This window comes from Caenorhabditis elegans, chromosome II (assembly GCF_000002985.6).
Source record: "Caenorhabditis elegans chromosome II".
NCBI lineage: Eukaryota > Metazoa > Nematoda > Chromadorea > Rhabditida > Rhabditidae > Caenorhabditis > Caenorhabditis elegans.
Genome location: NC_003280.10, coordinates 10393786 through 10410990, shown reverse-complemented (window position 1 = coordinate 10410990; position 17205 = coordinate 10393786). Strand labels below are relative to the sequence as shown.

At 35.3% G+C, this 17205-nt stretch overlaps 3 protein-coding genes across 3 annotated transcripts; all 3 read right to left on the bottom strand.

Annotated features, from left to right (window-relative positions):
* Window positions 1-11670: 11670 nt before the first annotated feature.
* On the bottom strand, window positions 11671-14113 carry T09F3.5 (RNase H type-1 domain-containing protein; the record flags this gene model as incomplete). Its single annotated transcript, NM_001027167.7, has 6 exons — window positions 11671-12158; window positions 12209-12534; window positions 12581-12711; window positions 12764-12868; window positions 13211-13698; window positions 13965-14113. 6 exons carry the CDS (start codon window positions 14111-14113, stop codon window positions 11771-11773), a joined length of 1587 nt encoding a protein of 528 aa, NP_001022338.1. The 3' UTR covers window positions 11671-11770.
* A 97-nt stretch (window positions 14114-14210) lies between these two features.
* Window positions 14211-15284, bottom strand: T09F3.4 (39S ribosomal protein L22, mitochondrial). Its single transcript, NM_063837.5, has 5 exons — window positions 15186-15284; window positions 15049-15138; window positions 14857-14997; window positions 14497-14669; window positions 14211-14452 (listed from the first exon to the last, which is right to left on the bottom strand). The coding sequence occupies exons 1-5, from the start codon at window positions 15251-15253 to the stop codon at window positions 14253-14255; spliced, it is 672 nt and encodes a 223-aa protein (NP_496238.2). The 5' UTR covers window positions 15254-15284; the 3' UTR covers window positions 14211-14252.
* A 357-nt stretch (window positions 15285-15641) lies between these two features.
* Window positions 15642-16862, bottom strand: gpd-1 (Glyceraldehyde-3-phosphate dehydrogenase 1). The gene is made up of 3 exons (NM_063836.7): window positions 16332-16862; window positions 15847-16279; window positions 15642-15798 (listed from the first exon to the last, which is right to left on the bottom strand). The coding sequence occupies exons 1-3, from the start codon at window positions 16852-16854 to the stop codon at window positions 15729-15731; spliced, it is 1026 nt and encodes a 341-aa protein (NP_496237.1). The 5' UTR covers window positions 16855-16862; the 3' UTR covers window positions 15642-15728.
* Window positions 16863-17205: the final 343 nt, after the last annotated feature.

Here is a 17205-nt window from a genome sequence, read left to right as displayed (position 1 = left end):
TTTGAACCCTAGGCCAATTTAATCCCAGAAAGCTGAAAGTGTTACCAAACTCTTCTGAGGTACCCAGTTTGATTTAAAATTTTCCATTGTATGCACTTTCTTGGAAATTTCACTGTAGACAGGATTTTCCTAAATTTTGGCTCAGACTTGGATAAATTTTAGTTCAACATTTTTGGAATTTTAAAGACAATTTACTTTTTTCAAAATTTGTCTGGAATATATGGTGTGATTTTTGACAAACCATAACACACAGAATTGTTTAATCCTGGATCAACCTTTATGAATTTCGTTGGATCACGTTTTTAAAAACAACAAGGATCTTATAAGATTACCCTTGTGAATTTGGATTCCAAATTTCAAATGTCAAATTCTCAAGATCAAAAGATTTACTAATCAAAATCGAGTCAACTCTAGTAAACAATCAAAGAATTATTCTGACCAGGTCATGTATTCTCTTCTGATGTAATAGCTCAGAACTACCCTACAATCTGCCAATTTGTCATCGACATCGCCAACGAAAAACAACAAAAAAATGATGCAGTTTCAGTCTGAACTTGGAGTAATTGACTTGTGAATGTCGTCATTTGTATTATATTACTATAAAATTAATTTGATTTGATTTCAAATATTTCTGGAAGTTTAAACATTTACAGCTGAATTGAGCAACTGGATATGTTATGTGACAGGTGAAACATTTACTATGCAGTGATCTAGAAATTTTTGAAAATTACAAAGATCGCATTGTGTTTTTGGCAGATTTCTTGCAGGAGCACAGGTGTGCAACTTAGATCTTTGTCTAAATTTTCAAATAATTTAAACTACTTTGAACTTTTGCAGTATTCAAAAAGAGCGAACATTTCTTTAACCTCTTAGATCTTTCCTGATAGATATTATAATTTTTCTCCTAACAAAGACATCAATTATTGAACCGCTCTCAGTTGAAAGTACAACCTTGTTTCTACGCTTTAAAAGGACAAGTTACTAAACAAAAAATTAGGGGGTTCGGCTTTTGACGTGATTGGATAGTTGATTGTGTGTATGTGTGAGACACAAATTGGTTTTTCAGGGAATATAGACCGATCAAGTGTGAAATTGAAATTTTGGTCTTTTTGATATAATGTGTCGGTTAGAAAATTGGACAATTGGGCGACGGGCAGGTGGAAAAATGTTTCAGAATACCATATTTCTTCTATTAGTATGGCCTCCCTATTAGACTTGCACTCCCTATTAGTGTTGCACTCCCTAATAGTTTTGCGTCTACTTTTTTTTGGTACAAACCCACCTCACTAATTTTGAGATTTTAACAACATTTTTCGCCTATTTTGCAACAATTATTGGTAAAATTTCTATGAAATTGAAGTTATTGTACCTTTTTGTTGCAATTACAATCAAATTTTCTGAATTTTTACGTAAGAAACTAGTTTTTTCAGAAAAAATAGTAAGCTCAAAGTCAGAAAAATGTTCGGAAAATTAATATTGCACTCCCTATTAGTCTTGCACTCCCTATTAGTATTGCCAGCGGGAAGACCATCGAAAAATAGTATTGCAGCCATATTAATAGAAGAAATACGGTATGTACTTTAACATTTCAGATAGAGGGGGGTAGGTACAGATATTAACCACAAATTTAAACCATTTTATGCCTACATCGAAGCTGGGATGCGACTAATCTAATCAGTACCATCAATGTATCAAGAGCCTCTTTTCGAGAGCATTTCGAAGTTGTTTACTTCAATGTACATCAGTTATAAGAAAGTGATCAGAAATTATCAATTGCATGTTTTGACTGATCTTCTTCTGAACTCGAAAATGATTTAACCTAAAGTTTATTTCCGCTTGTACGATCAAGTCTAAATCCTCCGAGCACAAATAATCTGTGCAGTTTAATTGTATCCTATGTTTATCACACACTTTTAAACTTGAAACTTGAGGTCCCATGCGGAAAAAATCTCAGTTTCTTTGCCTTCATTGGAGCCTAATTCCTAGGTATTTAATTTCACAATTTATCATTAGCACATATAGGCAGGCATGGAACAGGATTACGTACCTACTTACATATCATACAAGTTTCCAATTAAACTGATGTCGTGACACAAACATCTCCACCAAAACAACAACCACTTTCGTGTTCCGCCACGTCGTTTTGATAACGATTCCGAGTAAAATCATACCTCCAAACCCTATTATTAGAAGCACTTGAATTGGGTCACCTGAGCTTGTAAATCATGAGACACGTCAGGAGAAGATCTCAACACCCATTTCAACACCACTTGAGACAAGGACCAAATGTTGAAAATGAATAAATCAAAGTTGTATAGTTACATTATTCAAAAACATGTCCACTTGAAAATAAGGTTTTGAAATTTAGAAAAAAATGCAGGTTGCTAGGGAAGCAAAAGGATTTTTAAAATTTTTACAGGCTTTGGATTAGGCTGATAAGGAAATATTTCAGTCTTAAAATTTTAATTGAAGCACCTTTAATAATATCTTTTTTTGTAATACGCACATCACACAGTGCAAGGAAGGCAATAACTGCGCTTGACTGTAAGCCATCTAGGTAGGCATTGATATGCCTGCCGTGCCTGCTAGAGTACGCGTAGATCTTTTTTTAAATTTAAATATTCGTCTTTTCCCAAAATACAAATTCCTAAGAGTAAAATTCTTAAAAGCTTGCTCTTTGACCACCCATGAGACATTTAGTCATCAAAAAAAAATGAAATGATGACATTAAACAGAATGATCAAAAGTAGATGTACCAAAAATATTGGAAAAGTTTGAAAATATTTGATAGAAACCGCCCGTACTTTGTACAAAGGAATGAAAAACAAACTCCTGGAACATTTTCTCCTAGGTAGGTCATTTCAACATTTTCACCTGCCAGTCTTAAAATGTTGTTTGAAACTTTTCATGATATTTGGAGTCTGGTTGTATATTTTCAAAAAGTCGTAAAGTTTGCTCACCGAAGAAAATTGATGAATGAAAGTTTAAATTTGTAGTTTCGACTCTCAATTTTAACAAAAAGAAAACCGGAAGAAAACACTGCGAGAATCATGATTAGAAGAATTTTGAACAGGGAACAACAAGAGATAAGCCCGTTGCGCCGACCACCTGGAAACATCGGATTTTGAGGATAAATTTAGGACTTGTCTATTTTGATTAGAAGGAGGATGCGTGATGCTATCTCAAATATATTATCATAATCATACAAAATAATATGATTTTGTAAACGTAGAATGACGGTATAAAATACAACTGTCTTGTGAAGGAGTGCAAATCACTGGGGATATGAAGTAATCTTCTGATATGTACGGTTAAGGAAGAATTGAAGAAAGTAGAGAGTGCTTCAATTATTATGTATCATGTTATTATCCACTCATTAAAAATTCAAATCTAGAGAATATCTAGATAATATCTAGATAATACCGGCGTACTGGAAATAATTTCACAAATCCGGGTAGGTTGCCGCAGACAGTGCCTTCGGAAAAATTTGGACTTCCTTTTAAAGGCGCATAAATTTATTAGTAAGTTGTTTCGCGTTTTACGTCATGTCCAGCGCGGCATTCACAAATTTTTCACGAGCTTCATTGTTGTCCTGAAAAATGTTCAAAGTTTACTTTACACCTTCACAACAAGGTTTCTAACAATCATTTAAAATATATAGTTTTCTGATTAAAAAATAAATTCGAAAAGTTAAAAAAAAACCTCCCTCTCTATTGCACCATTGTCAAAAATGCACATTTTTGTAGCTCTCAATATAATTAATTTTGTATTTTTTACATTCATTTTTTTTGTATCTTCTCTCTGTTAAAAATAGCACAAAGATTATATTTGTAACCAAGTCAACAATCTGAATCCTACAACTCTCAAATATTAATCTGAATCGTCTTCTATGTCACTTTAAATTGCCGGTTTTCCCCTAAAACGTCTAGTCAAGATGACGTTAAAGCCAGCAGACGTTTCAGTCATTTTTTTGTTACAATTTTAAGTGAATCAGCAGAAATTGCTAGACTAGCTAGTAGACTATTATTAGATTCAAGAAAAACAGACAACTTTTAAAAGATTATGTTTGCAAAATTGACGACCATAGTGCACTCTTGATCATAGTTCACTGCACGAAATGGGATGTATTTACATTTGCAAAAATTGAGATTTAAGAAGTAAATTGTACATAAATCTTGGATGCTGCAAACTATGAGTGAAGTTATGAATTCAAAAAACTCAGATATCAAATGAGAAAATGGTGCACTACTATTAGAGGGAGTCACCAAGTTCCAGGGTCACATGTGACGCCATGCTCTCACAAGACAAAATAACTAACTAAAGGGTCACTTGTCAAAACATTTTAAAAAAAAGTTTTTAGCCCGACTAGTACGATTTTCCACTTTACGCGTTCCCCTCGTTCGCGGTCTCATTTGCATGCAAATGGATTAGTTTCTCAATGGTGAAAAGAGTAGTGACTGCTCACTCTTTTCAAAAGGATGGCGTCCGTTGTCAATTTGTAGTCAAACGACATGATGATAATGTTTTGAAAATAATGACTGAACCTCCTTTGTGGGTGTTCATTATACTGCTCCTACGCTTTCTTTATTTGATTGGTTTGGAATAAGATGCTGGGAAAAGATAGTATAACGAAGATCTAGGGGGATACACCAAAAAAGTGGCAAGCTGATAATATTGATATTTACTCTTTTCTGTATTTATCAATCGGAAAACTATAGAAACATTTCTGAAGGTCGTCAAATTGATCAAACTACTTTTTTGATTGATTGTTTCTGATTTGTACATTCTTTCGTTCAGAAGTCAGAAGTTAGCAGAAATGGAATCGAATACTATGCGAGTGGTGTGTTTTGTGCCGTATGCGTGTGTGGTGTGTGGAAATCTTTCGATTTAGAAACGTCTCTGATTTCTATTTTTTGCAAGACTTTGTATCTTTTAGATACAAACAAACACTTAATATAAAAGTTCTACCCAGAAAAAAAAACGTTTATAAAAAGTCAACAAGATTTTTTTAAAGACTTTCATGAGCGAGTGTCGAGGGCTTTAGAATTTGGGCGAAACTTCGGAAATCCTGTTTAAGAAGTTGACACTAACATGGTGGACAATACTAATTCAGCAACACATGATGTAAGAAAAACGACAGGAGGCAATAAACTATGAATAGTTCTCTGTTTTATCAAAAATGACCACATAAACTGTGTTTAAAGCTCATGATTCAAATCATACTTTGTACCAACCACCATTTTCCTGATATGACTGCGGTAATGTAAAAATGAAAATAATACCAAATACGGTATTTCAAAGAATTATGAAGCTATAGCCTACATGTAAATTAATCTGGAGTTTGTGCAAACATACACCACGAATCATTTCCATTATCTTGGTAGACTGATTTCTGAACAAGAGTTGATCAATATCCATAAAGGTTCTTGTGACGTTAAATTTTTGTAGGCTATGAACTTACAAGATCTAGGTTTACGAGATTACACCTCAACAACCAAAGGAGATGACAAAATTATTGCACAATGAGCAAAAGTAATGCTGTTCAAGTTGTTTCTAGTACATATAAGCACGCCTACAGAATATTAGTCCTATTACGTTGATCAGTGATGTCACAATTGTTTTGATAAATATACATAATTGGTCTACAGAGACGTCTAAGGTTGACTACTAAATAACTGAAGCATCCCACTCAAAATTCCAAAAAAAAACTTTAGTATTCGTATCAGCCTAGACAATATAATTTTCCCTAGCGATTTTTTTCCGGTAAAATTACTTGAATTCTTATATTCTCTAGCGTTTGTTTGTTTTACAAATTGTTTAAATTGTAGTTTCGGAAATTTAGTTTATGAATTTAAAGTGAGAGAAATAAATTTTTAGAAAATCCCCCACCACTTTTCCTTAAGAGAATAGAAATTGGGTTGAAAAACGGGAAGCAACCAAAATTTGGGCGGATCCTATTTTGGGGCACGGGTACTTGATTGCGGTCGCACATTCTAAAAAGTACAAGATCAGAAAAACCAGAAACTTGCTCCGATAAACAGTAGTTGTTTGTGCTAGTTATAGTCGTAATTGTATTTTACAAACAAATTTGAATTCAAAAGATCAAATATATGAATATTCATAGTAAAGTGGGATTTGATTTCCAATCTTATATTCAGAAAAGTAAATAAATGAAATCAAGTTTTGCGTCAATGCTGCGAAAGTGGGTTCAATATTGAAACAAATTTGAAGAGGGCAGGTGAATTTGAATTATGATTTTGAATTTCAAATATTCAACCTGAAATCGGTTGAAACAGAAATAATTATTTCAAGTTTTTCAGCTGGGCTTCTAATATTGTGTAGTTTATGCTTAATTTTGAAGCTGAAAACGCTTAAAGCATCATTGGAGGAGAAGTATGTCTGCAGATACAAAAATGTTTTATTTGTATTTTATCTGAAATTTCAAGTAAACAATCGGCATGTCTAGAAAGTTGATGGAAAATAGTTCGTCTGAACATAATTTAACGTTAAATTGCAGAGGAAAAGGCGGTAGGTAGGCGAGTAGTCGGTCTGGCGCGTTTAACTGAAGACGTACGTACCAACCATGAAAACTTTATAATTAAGGAAAACTTTTGAAATGGCCGAATCCTATGAAATAAATAGTTGGACATGATTATTTTTGCAGGTAGCAACACTCGTACCAAACCACACTGAAGGATCTAAACCACCTGCACCTAAAATATAAAGTGAAATAAAAATGATAGTATGGCAAATGATTCGTAGCGGATGCCAAATAAAGACTTTGTAGAGTAATATTTTAATTTTGATGGTTGTCAAGAAATTGTGCCTCATAATGCCTAAGGACATGTATTAATTGTTCTAAATTATTTCTATTAAATAAATCATTGAAAATTTATGTTTCAGGTTGTCAAGAAAAACTTTGATTTTAGAACTACATCCGAAAAGCGCACTACTCTGATTACAGCTAGGAATTGCATTACTTTCCATATTTTGAAAAACAAAAATCGAATTAGTTTTCAATTATTTTCTTCGTATGACTTTTTGAATGTCGGTAGGATATTTTCATCAGGCTATAAGGAAATATGTTCAGACAAATAACAGGAGTCGTTAGGGCTTTGATAATGAGTTCCAGAACGAGGCCGGAAAATCTGTGTCTATGAATTTTCAAGTGAGGCCAAAGCTTGAGAAAATGAAAATAAGACACCGTAGGATGCCTAATAGTAAGGAAATCATATATTTTTTGTAATTGGTTGCCTAAAATTTTGGGATTTGACAACTTCGGCAACTATGAAGCTGGCCAATTTTTCCGTAAAAATATTCAATACCATTTTTACGTACTGTATACGTCAGACCTCGCGCAAACTAAAAACATGTTTCTAAATCTTGGATAATCCATATGGAAATAAATCCTTTTAATTGATGCCTTGGAAACACTAAACTTATTGAATTGGATGTCATTTCAGATCTAACGAACTTTTACACAAATCTCGAAATACCTGAAACAAACATCTGGGATTAAATGACACATGGGAGGTATATATCACTTTAGAACAAGAATCAGAACTTTAGATGTCACTAATCCTGATTTAAAAGGAATGAATGGGATGGAGAACGGAGCATAGATTGAAAACCGGCCGTGACAGCGCAAAACATGTACATCCTAGCACATTTTTTTCAGAGAAATAATAGATCATTTCATAGCAAAGAACAGCGTCACAGAGTTTCAGAGATAAGGCGATGCTGATAAGAATCCAATCACGGAGGTGGTTTCAACAAAAAACAAGGGAATCAAATCAAACAACAAATGATCAAACTTGAAAAATTGCGTGCTCACTGACAGGGAAAGTTTAATGATGATGGTTGATAAAAGAAAAGGGCGATGGGAAATGATATCAGACTGTAGTTATTTCGGAATACGAGATGGTTGGATTGAGAATTAGGAAATAAATGCGTTGCAGTATCAGAGAAAACAGGAAAGTTTTGGAAATTTGATAGGGATTCAAATTGCATGGAAAAATGGAATAATGTTTTAGGGGAATTTGTTATATAAGCTCAAAATGTTTTAAAAATTTGATGTGGGCATTTGAAACTTCACATGAAACGTTTAAGACTATGTGCGCAAAAATTTTGTATTGGCCCTTTTTTAATTCCGAGCCTGTTCGGTAATTCGAGTATCGCAGGTTATTTGGCATGCTGAACTCACTTATAACTTAGATGTTTCTAGAGAACTACTTGGACGACCCATAGCCACGAAGTTAAACAATACTGGAACAAAGCCTAAGCTTCTATGAATTAATAATTTTGACAATAGTACAACTAAAAATCCTTCCAAACTGCATTTTGTCCGTTCATCCCGTCATCATTTCTATCATCATTTCAAACTATTGGTGCAAGTTTTGCTTCTATGCTGGAGATAATTGAACATCACTTTTGAAAATGGCCGGCATTTCGGAAATGTTGCATCTTTTTTTGGAGAAATTGGGGAAAAGATATTCAACATCTATTTTCAGATCTGACTTTTTCATGTTACATTTTGGAAGCATAAATAGAAAGAATATGGCAGATGTCATTGGTACAAAGTTTTCAAAAAATGTCGTAAATCTAATGACGACGTAGTTGCTTGAAACCTGAGCCAAGTATTTTTAGATGGAAATGAGACGGAAAGGAAGCGGCAAGAAAATTGTTCTTTGAAAAAAGTGTCCTACTATTGAGCTTTGATTACAGGTTTTTTCGCTTGAAAAATACACTAGTTTCTTGAAATTGTTTTGCAATTTCCACTTTTAGATTGCAACAAGCGGGATCTATCTTGACAGTTACTGTATATTACCGTTGCACATCATTCTTCAACTTTGACAGATTATATCTCACTATCAGTTGTCGTTTTTCCAATTAAAAATTGTCACACTATAAGAGAAGATACGGTACTTTGAATCGAAACTGTGACTTTTGTAGCTCCACAATTTTTGCAGATCTCATTAACTTTCATTAATGGTTGCACCAGTTGTGATGTGTTGTTTCTTCTTCAAAAATCAACAAACAAGAATGCACCAACCTACACAAATTTTAATAAGACCGAATATTCTCAAACATCAAGAAGCTTTTGTGTTTGTCATGATATTTTCCTAGATTTATGAACTATAGGCAACTGATTGGTCGTTGAAGTGTGTGTAGTGTACGCAATGCAACATGTTTCTTTTTCATTCGCGTATCCTTAAAGACCACCTTTGAAAACTCTGGTAAACTTGTAAACACCAACAAAGGCTGCATTTCAAAATATGAAAAATTAGATAGTGATTTATGGTGTCAGTAGATATTAAGGAGGTTGAGCAACTTTTGAAGCTATTAATTGAAATTTTTTGAGGGAAAAGTGGTGAATGAAAAATTGACCTATACAATTGGAAATCTGAAATTGGTATAGTTCTTAATTATTGAAAAAAAAAACAACACAGTTTTCGGTGAAATTCAGTGAAAAACTGTGATTTTAGTATTCTATTTTTTGAACAATTTTTTTGATTCAAAAAATTCGTACAAATTAATAAAAATTTTCTGCAGAACTATTACTGAATTGTTCAAAGAACGTAAAATGCAAACTGTAGTCGTACCATGGTTCTAAATTTATATGATATTGAAAATAAGTTTTTAAAAATTATGTATTAGTATTTATTGCGAAACTTTTCGATTAAGAAAAACAATTTCCAAGAAAATATTAACTTAATCAAAATTACACAAATGTATTTAGTACAAAGCTCCAGGCTATAAAATTTTATAACTGAGTCAGCCAAAATGTGTACAAATTGAAATTGCAGGCATTATTTTATAATGTACAATTATGGCTGAAAATACCAAAAAATATATATTTCCTGCTTACTTTATACACTTTTCAGCTGAAATGCATTTTTGGGTTTCTGGAAAACAAGTTAGTTTGAGGAATCACGTCAAGTGGAAATTTAGTGTTAGAAACTGAATTGATTCCATTACGAAATGAAATTTCGTATTTTTAGATATTTTCAGACAACACCGATCCAATCAAGGAAAGTTTCTTGTTAGATTTTTAGTCTTCTGTTTTACAATATCAATGATAGTTTTTAGATGTTTTATCTGTAAGAAGACGTTTGAAATTTTATACAATATTTTTATATAGCACTTATATCATTTATAGCATTTTTAGCATTGTACCTATGTACCTACGTACACCTACAATAACCACATGATCATGATCAAATCGAAAATAAATATCAGACAAGCACGGATTAATACTGATCTGTTGAGATCACTATGATGTTCGTCGGTTTTTTATTGATATCTTACAATAAACTTCGGTTAGACACCATTTCTCTCCATTGAAAAATAGCTCTTGGTGATCACAAAAATTCTGATCTCCGAAATACAAAAAGTTTCTGATCACAAATGCCATGGACTTATTTTCCCGGAACATCTTGATTATACATTTGACAACCTTTAAAGATGACATTCACTTTGCTCATTTTCCCCCTCAATTTCGAACTTTAAGAAACTTAAATTCGAGTGAATGAGTATGTCGTCTCTATCTTTCTACAAGCTATTTCCAAAACGCTTTAGGTGTTTTTTATTTGCGGGAGGAAGTATTTACTGCAAGTTCAAGCCTGAGTGGGAGAAGCTATGAAATTAAAGGAGAAGTTTACAGAGTGTCCAAAATAGAACAGTCTAGGGGAGAAGCTTAGGGCAAATTTGATTTTTTTTTGGTGTTCAGTTTTTGTAAGCTTCCTGATAATTGAATTTTAGAAAAATCTACATACTGATCTCATGGGACCAGCTTTTTAGCCACCCGGAAGATAATTAGATTCCCGTAATTTTTTGTGACGCCTTATTCTACTAAGTATTCATAAATATTTTATCAATTGGACCAAGAAAATACCACCCATTCTGCAACAGATATATCAATATATTAGATTTTTAAATTAGGTTGAAATTCTATTTATATGTCGAGCGAAGCCAATTAATTCTGAGAACAAAGTACGTATTATAGGCGTATTAACCCAGATGCACAATTTTGCAACGTATGATTCGGGAATACGGCATCCGATTTCGAGACGATCGAGAGATTTCAAATGAAAACACGTGTGTGCCTTTAACAAGTACAATAGTTTCCATGCCATGTTGTTAGGCCATTTTCTCTTTTTTTTAAATGTCTCGATCGTGTCGAGACCGGGTACCGTATTTTTGCATCCGAGTAATGTCAATTACAGACTTGATAATTCGAAGTGATCGCTATAAGAATTACGATAGATTACTGTAAGGGAGATAATTATAAGATTTTGCTCTGTTAAATACCACATTTCTTTTTTGAATAATATTCCAATATTCCACGCTAGAATGACTTGAAATGCGCGTGCCTCCACTTTGGACTTTGAGAAAAAAAATTCAAAAATCCTTGAACCCCCCGAAAACCACGACAAAAAACAAATCAAACATCGGGTTTTCAGTGACAAAGAATTAAACGAATGAGTTCGCGACAATAATCTGAATTCCGGATCTTTAACCTATGAAAGAGGTAAGAAATCTAATTAGTCGAATGCTTGTGTGCTTTTAGTACAACGCCTACTTTTTTGACGTCATTTGTTGGAAGTCGCAGGAAGCAAAAAAAATAGAATTTTCAATGTTGCAGGAATGTAGGGGTCTGATGTTCTCGTTCAAAGGTCAAAAAAATGTATTAATGAAACAGAAAACTTGAGCAATTTTACAACCTAATGAGAAAAACGAGAAAACAAAAATCACAAAATTGAATTAGATTTTAAGATTTTGAAGGCTTGATATAGGCTGGAATTCTTTGATTTTGCCGCCGGTCATCCTCGTCCACAGGCTGCATGATCTCCCAGCACACGTGGATTTTCTGTTTCAGGTTCCACGCCTTCTCCCATTCTGCTGATTTGGCGATTCGTTTGTGTTGAGAGTTACGCCATCCGGTTCGACGCCAGACCTCCAAAAGCGCCTCGAAGCTTTTGATTAGCTTTTCCGAATCGGCGCGAATCAGAATAGTTGATTCATTCCTGGCAACAGCTTCTTCAAGGATCCGAATTAAAACTGATGGTGTCCCACAACATTGAATTCCATCGGATTCTTCCCATACATAGCCTGCATTGAAATCGGTTCCAGTTTTGTAAAGGCGAACAATTGGAACTCTGAAATAATTTCTATTATAATTCTGATTTCCATTTTACACAGAATTTACCCTTCCTGTCGAAACTCCTTATCTCTGACCAAATCCTCCAACTCTAGCTCATACTCTGATTTGTCTTTTCCTACTAGAGCATATGATAATCCCTGCGTACACTTCTTCTCCAACTCCATTCCAATTTCAGATTCAGCACTTTCAAGTTCATATCGAAAATTGACATTATCGATTCTTGCGCATAAATCACATATTCGATCGAAATAGAATTTTCCGGTATACGGTCGGTGTTCTTCTGTAGTTCTTATCCAACGACGTTGCCATCCTGTCATGAAATGAGCGGATGATGTGATGATTGTTACATTTTTCAGCTCAGCATCAACTGTCTAAAATTTTAAATTGAAAATTTTCTACTGATTTTCGCTGTGAGACCTGTTTCAAAGCTTCTTCAATGGCAGCTAACTCGGCTCGAAATAGAGTGACTGGGAATGGAGCATATCGAAATGATTTTCCTCCAGCGGGACCATCAGGCCAATGTGTGCAGTAACCGGCGGAAACAAATTCTGAAAAATGGATACAAGATCATAGAGATTGTGGGGACAAATATGAACCTACCCTTATTTTGCTTACATCTAGCTGACACATAAACGATGGGCCAACTTTTTGATGCTTGTCTCACTATGTTTCCATTTTTGTCCAAAGTTGTGCCGATTTCAATTTCTAAAAAAAACGGGGTTGAGCGAATTCGGTTTCAATTTCATTACTCAGACGCGAAATTTAGAGAGTTTTGTTCAAAAATACGGTACCTGGTCTCGGCACGGCAAATGTTTTATTAATTGCAAAAATATTGTGCGTCTTTAAAGAGTACTGTAGCTTTAAAATTTATAGAACTGGTTGGGTCTGCTAAATCAAATCTTGTATTTTGTAGTCTCTTCCGTTTTTAGGCGCAAAAACCGCCAAATTTCGCATTTAGTGTCAATAAAATATCTTATTTTGGCCCCTACTAACCAATTTTGGATACAGAATCCACTGGATTGATCGTACTACAGTACATCTGTTTACCTTCTCTCTTCGTTTCCAGCTTCTCCACTTTGTGATCTTGAACCTTTTTCACGATGCCCTCCATGATGGCTATAGTTACACGATTTTTGGGATCCTCAGGAGTTATTGAAGGCTTGTGCACAATTTTCAAATGAAGCCCTTGAACTGCAAGAAAGAGATCGTGGAGAATTTCCGAATTCTTCATTTTCGCTTCTTGATTCCTCAAATAAAAATCTCGTTTCGCCCATCCTGACAGGTCGCGTAATAATGTATCAGATGTCAATAGATCAGAGTAGATCAATAGTGATGGTGGTGGATCTTCTTCTCGTGCCACGTTGATCGCTTCCAGAATTGCAGTCAACATCGCTGCCACGTTACTGGCGCCATCGGGAAGTGTTCGAATTCCGTTGCGTGTATCATCTTTTCCCCAGTAGATTCCATATTTGGCGATACGTTTTCCTGTGGAATCGGTGAATGAGTAGCCCGTTGTGTCGACGCGCACGAATTTTCTGTAATTTTTATTTAATTTTCGTGATTTTTTAAACATGTATGATTTTCCCGGACGCTAAATGTTGTGATTTAGCGCCAAAAAACGATACCCAGTCTCAACATGAAACGTTTTTTTTGTTAAATGCAAAGGGTATGCGCCTTTAAAGAGTACTGTAGTTTAAAATCTTTGTTGCCGCCTAATTTTTATCGATTTTCGTGTCGAGACGCGGCACCTTATTTTAGGTGCAAAAGTTGCAAAACTTCGGGTCCGAATAACACTACAAACCCTAAATTTGCTTCATTCTGCTCCATATTGCTCGTGAATTCTCTGAAGCTCTCCCGTCGCGGCCCGAGCCATCGTATATCTAATTGAAATGAGGATCGGGTTGATGTTGAGGGTAATTGAAGTAGTGATACTTTCCGGAAGATGAACATCTGATCATTAGTGTATTTTTTTTAAATTTAAATATTGTGAAAGTAAAATTAGTGATTCAACTGGATAAACCAAAAAAAAACGAAATGCTTTGAAAGTAAGTTTTATTCAGTTTTTTTTTTTCCAAATGAATAAAATAAATCAAGAGTACTTTTTCAACAATTCAATGCTATTTCTATATTTTTGGAAAAAATCGTTTTCGGATATCGTCGTTTTTGCAATTCGTTTAATCGGTTTCTCAGGTTCGTTGATCGTTTCCAGTTTTGCTTTCAGCTGATTTTCTCGGCTTTTTGTGTCGTTTCCGTTCACAACACGAGTGATGAGATGAAAACTGGCGGCCTCTGAAATCAAATAATTTTAAAAGACTCTAAAATGTTTATCATACCTTTACTCGCAGTGTATCGTTTGTTAGCCACTCTAACAACGACTTCGTTTGCACTTTTCATTCGAATTTTGGTCTCGTTTAAGTGAATTGCTTGAATTATTCCATATAAAACTGCTTTAACCTCCACTGTGTACAAAGTTTCGTCTTGTGATGTGAGAAGAACGTCGACATCTCTGAAAATAAAACAATTAGACTGTTTTTAAGCAAAAAGAACAATATTTAATCGTCTGAAAGCGATAAGAAACTAATAATAATTTTGTAGTGATGAAAAAAAGAAGAAAGTGCGTTATTTATTGTATTTTAGAGAGAACGACTGAGATTTCAAAAAACTGAATAAATCCAGAAATCGAAAAGAAGTACCTTTCCGCAAAATCAGCCCATCTCAGTTTCACCACAGACTGCTGAATCTGTTCATTTTGATCGAAGAATCGTTGGCCTTTTTTGCTGGATCGTTGCCAACTCGCCGGTGGTTTTCTTCCACTCACTTCAAGCACGGGAGCTCTGTCAGATAAATTCAAAATGAATTTTTTGAACTATTCTAGCGAATCAAACTTCGCCCAGCTTCTGCCTTTCAAAACATTTTGAGCAGCTTTGTCTAGAATTCGCTCGGATCTTCGTTTCAGTTCGATTATTGCTTGTAACCTGAAAAAGTATTGCTTCGTGGGTTTCAAAAACTTTTAAAAACTTACTCTTCTTCCGTAAACCGTTGAGAGCAAGAAGGAATCGAAGAGCAAAAACGTGCGAGTACTCGATTCATGAAGATATGAAAATCGCCAATTCTGGAAATGCTTTTAAAAATTATAAAAAATATAATGCTTGAAAAAGTTGATAAAATAGTAAACAAGAAACAAAATCGAAGCAAATACATACAAATTTGTATACAAAAGGCAGGAAAAGGAAAAACTCCGAGAGGACTACACGGCCGAAGTTTTTCTCTTCCGCACTTTTGTTGGTAGGAAAATTGTAGTTTGTATTCTAGTAGACCTATTTCTAATCTCACCAACACCACAGACATCATTTTTTATATGTGAAGTACGGAAAGTATGGCTTCCGCCTCCGTACCTTTTCAATTAAATTTCAATAGACATTGACTTTAGAGGTCACTTCAAGCTCTTTTCTGAAATCATGACAAAAGTACTAGATTTCACCAGAAAAATAGGTTCATTCAATGATGACTGTAATAAAAAATGGCTATGAAATACATGGATTGTACATAAAAGATCCTGATAGAATTATCCACGGGTGGCGATGTATCCGATGAGGTCGACAACACGGTTCGAGTATCCATATTCATTGTCGTACCTGCAAAGAATAAATTTAGAATAGATTTTTTAAACATTCAGTGGTTACCAAGAGACGAGCTTGACGAAGTTCGGGTTGAGCGAAATGCATGCTCCAGCATCGAAAATGGACGAGTGAGGGTCGGACACGAAATCAGTCGACACAACTTGATCTTCAGTGTAGGCGAGGATTCCCTTCATTGGTCCATCGGCAGCGGCCTTGACTACCTTCTTGATGTCGTCCATCGAAGCTGGCTTCTCGAGGCGAACGGTCAGATCAACGACGGAAACATCTGGTGTAGGGACACGGAAAGCCATTCCAGTGAGTTTTCCGTTCAGCTCCGGAATGACTTTTCCCACAGCCTTGGCGGCTCCAGTGGAAGCTGGAATGATGTTTTGTCCAGCACCGCGTCCATCTCTCCACAGCTTTCCGGATGGTCCATCGACTGTCTTCTGGGTTGCGGTTACAGCGTGCACTGTCGTCATGAGTCCTTCGATGATACCTGAAAATAAAATAAATTAGAAAAAAACAAATTGATTTGATGATGATCATACCGAAGTTATCATTGATAACCTTCGCCAGTGGTGCCAGACAGTTGGTGGTGCACGATGCGTTAGAAACAACGTGATCATTCGAAGCGTCGTACTTCTCATGGTTTACTCCAACCACGTACATTGGAGCATCAGCAGATGGAGCAGAGATGATGACCTTCTTGGCTCCTCCTTGAAGATGAGCAGAAGCCTTTTCCTTTGTCGTGAAAACTCCAGTAGACTCGACAACGAAATCGGCTTTGACTGATCCCCATGCGATGGCAGCTGGATCCTTGCTGTTGAAGACCTTGATCTTGTGCGATGATTTGCCATCTTTCTGGACAATCAGAAAGTCTCCATCGTAGGTAACAGTTCCTTTGAATTGACCGTGGGTCGAGTCATACTTGAAAAGGTAGACCATGTAGTCGATTGTGATAAACGGATCGTTGACGGCGACCACTTGAACCGTGTCCTTTTCGACAGCCGCGCGGAGCACGAGACGTCCGATTCTTCCGAAACCGTTGATTCCGACGTTGGCCTTCGACATTTTTGAGTCTGTAAGAAAACTTGAATGAAATTTTGACGGAAGATTCACAAGAAGCAATAGTTAAGAAGGAACAAATCTGAATAAAAATGGCGAAAATTCAGATTAAAGAAAAGAAAGAAAAGCAAAATCAACAGTGAAATAAAATCAACCGCATCGAAACTTAAATGAGAATAAATGATGAGAAAGAAATCCAGATTGGTGAAAAACAGCAGAAACTTGCGCGGGCGATTGGAATAATTGAAAAATTGCCGCTCGCGCGCGCCAGCAAAGCGCAAAAAATATTTGTCAAATTCGTCGCGAGACCTGAGGTGTTTGATTTTGGTCATCCCTTTAAAATTGAAACATTACGGT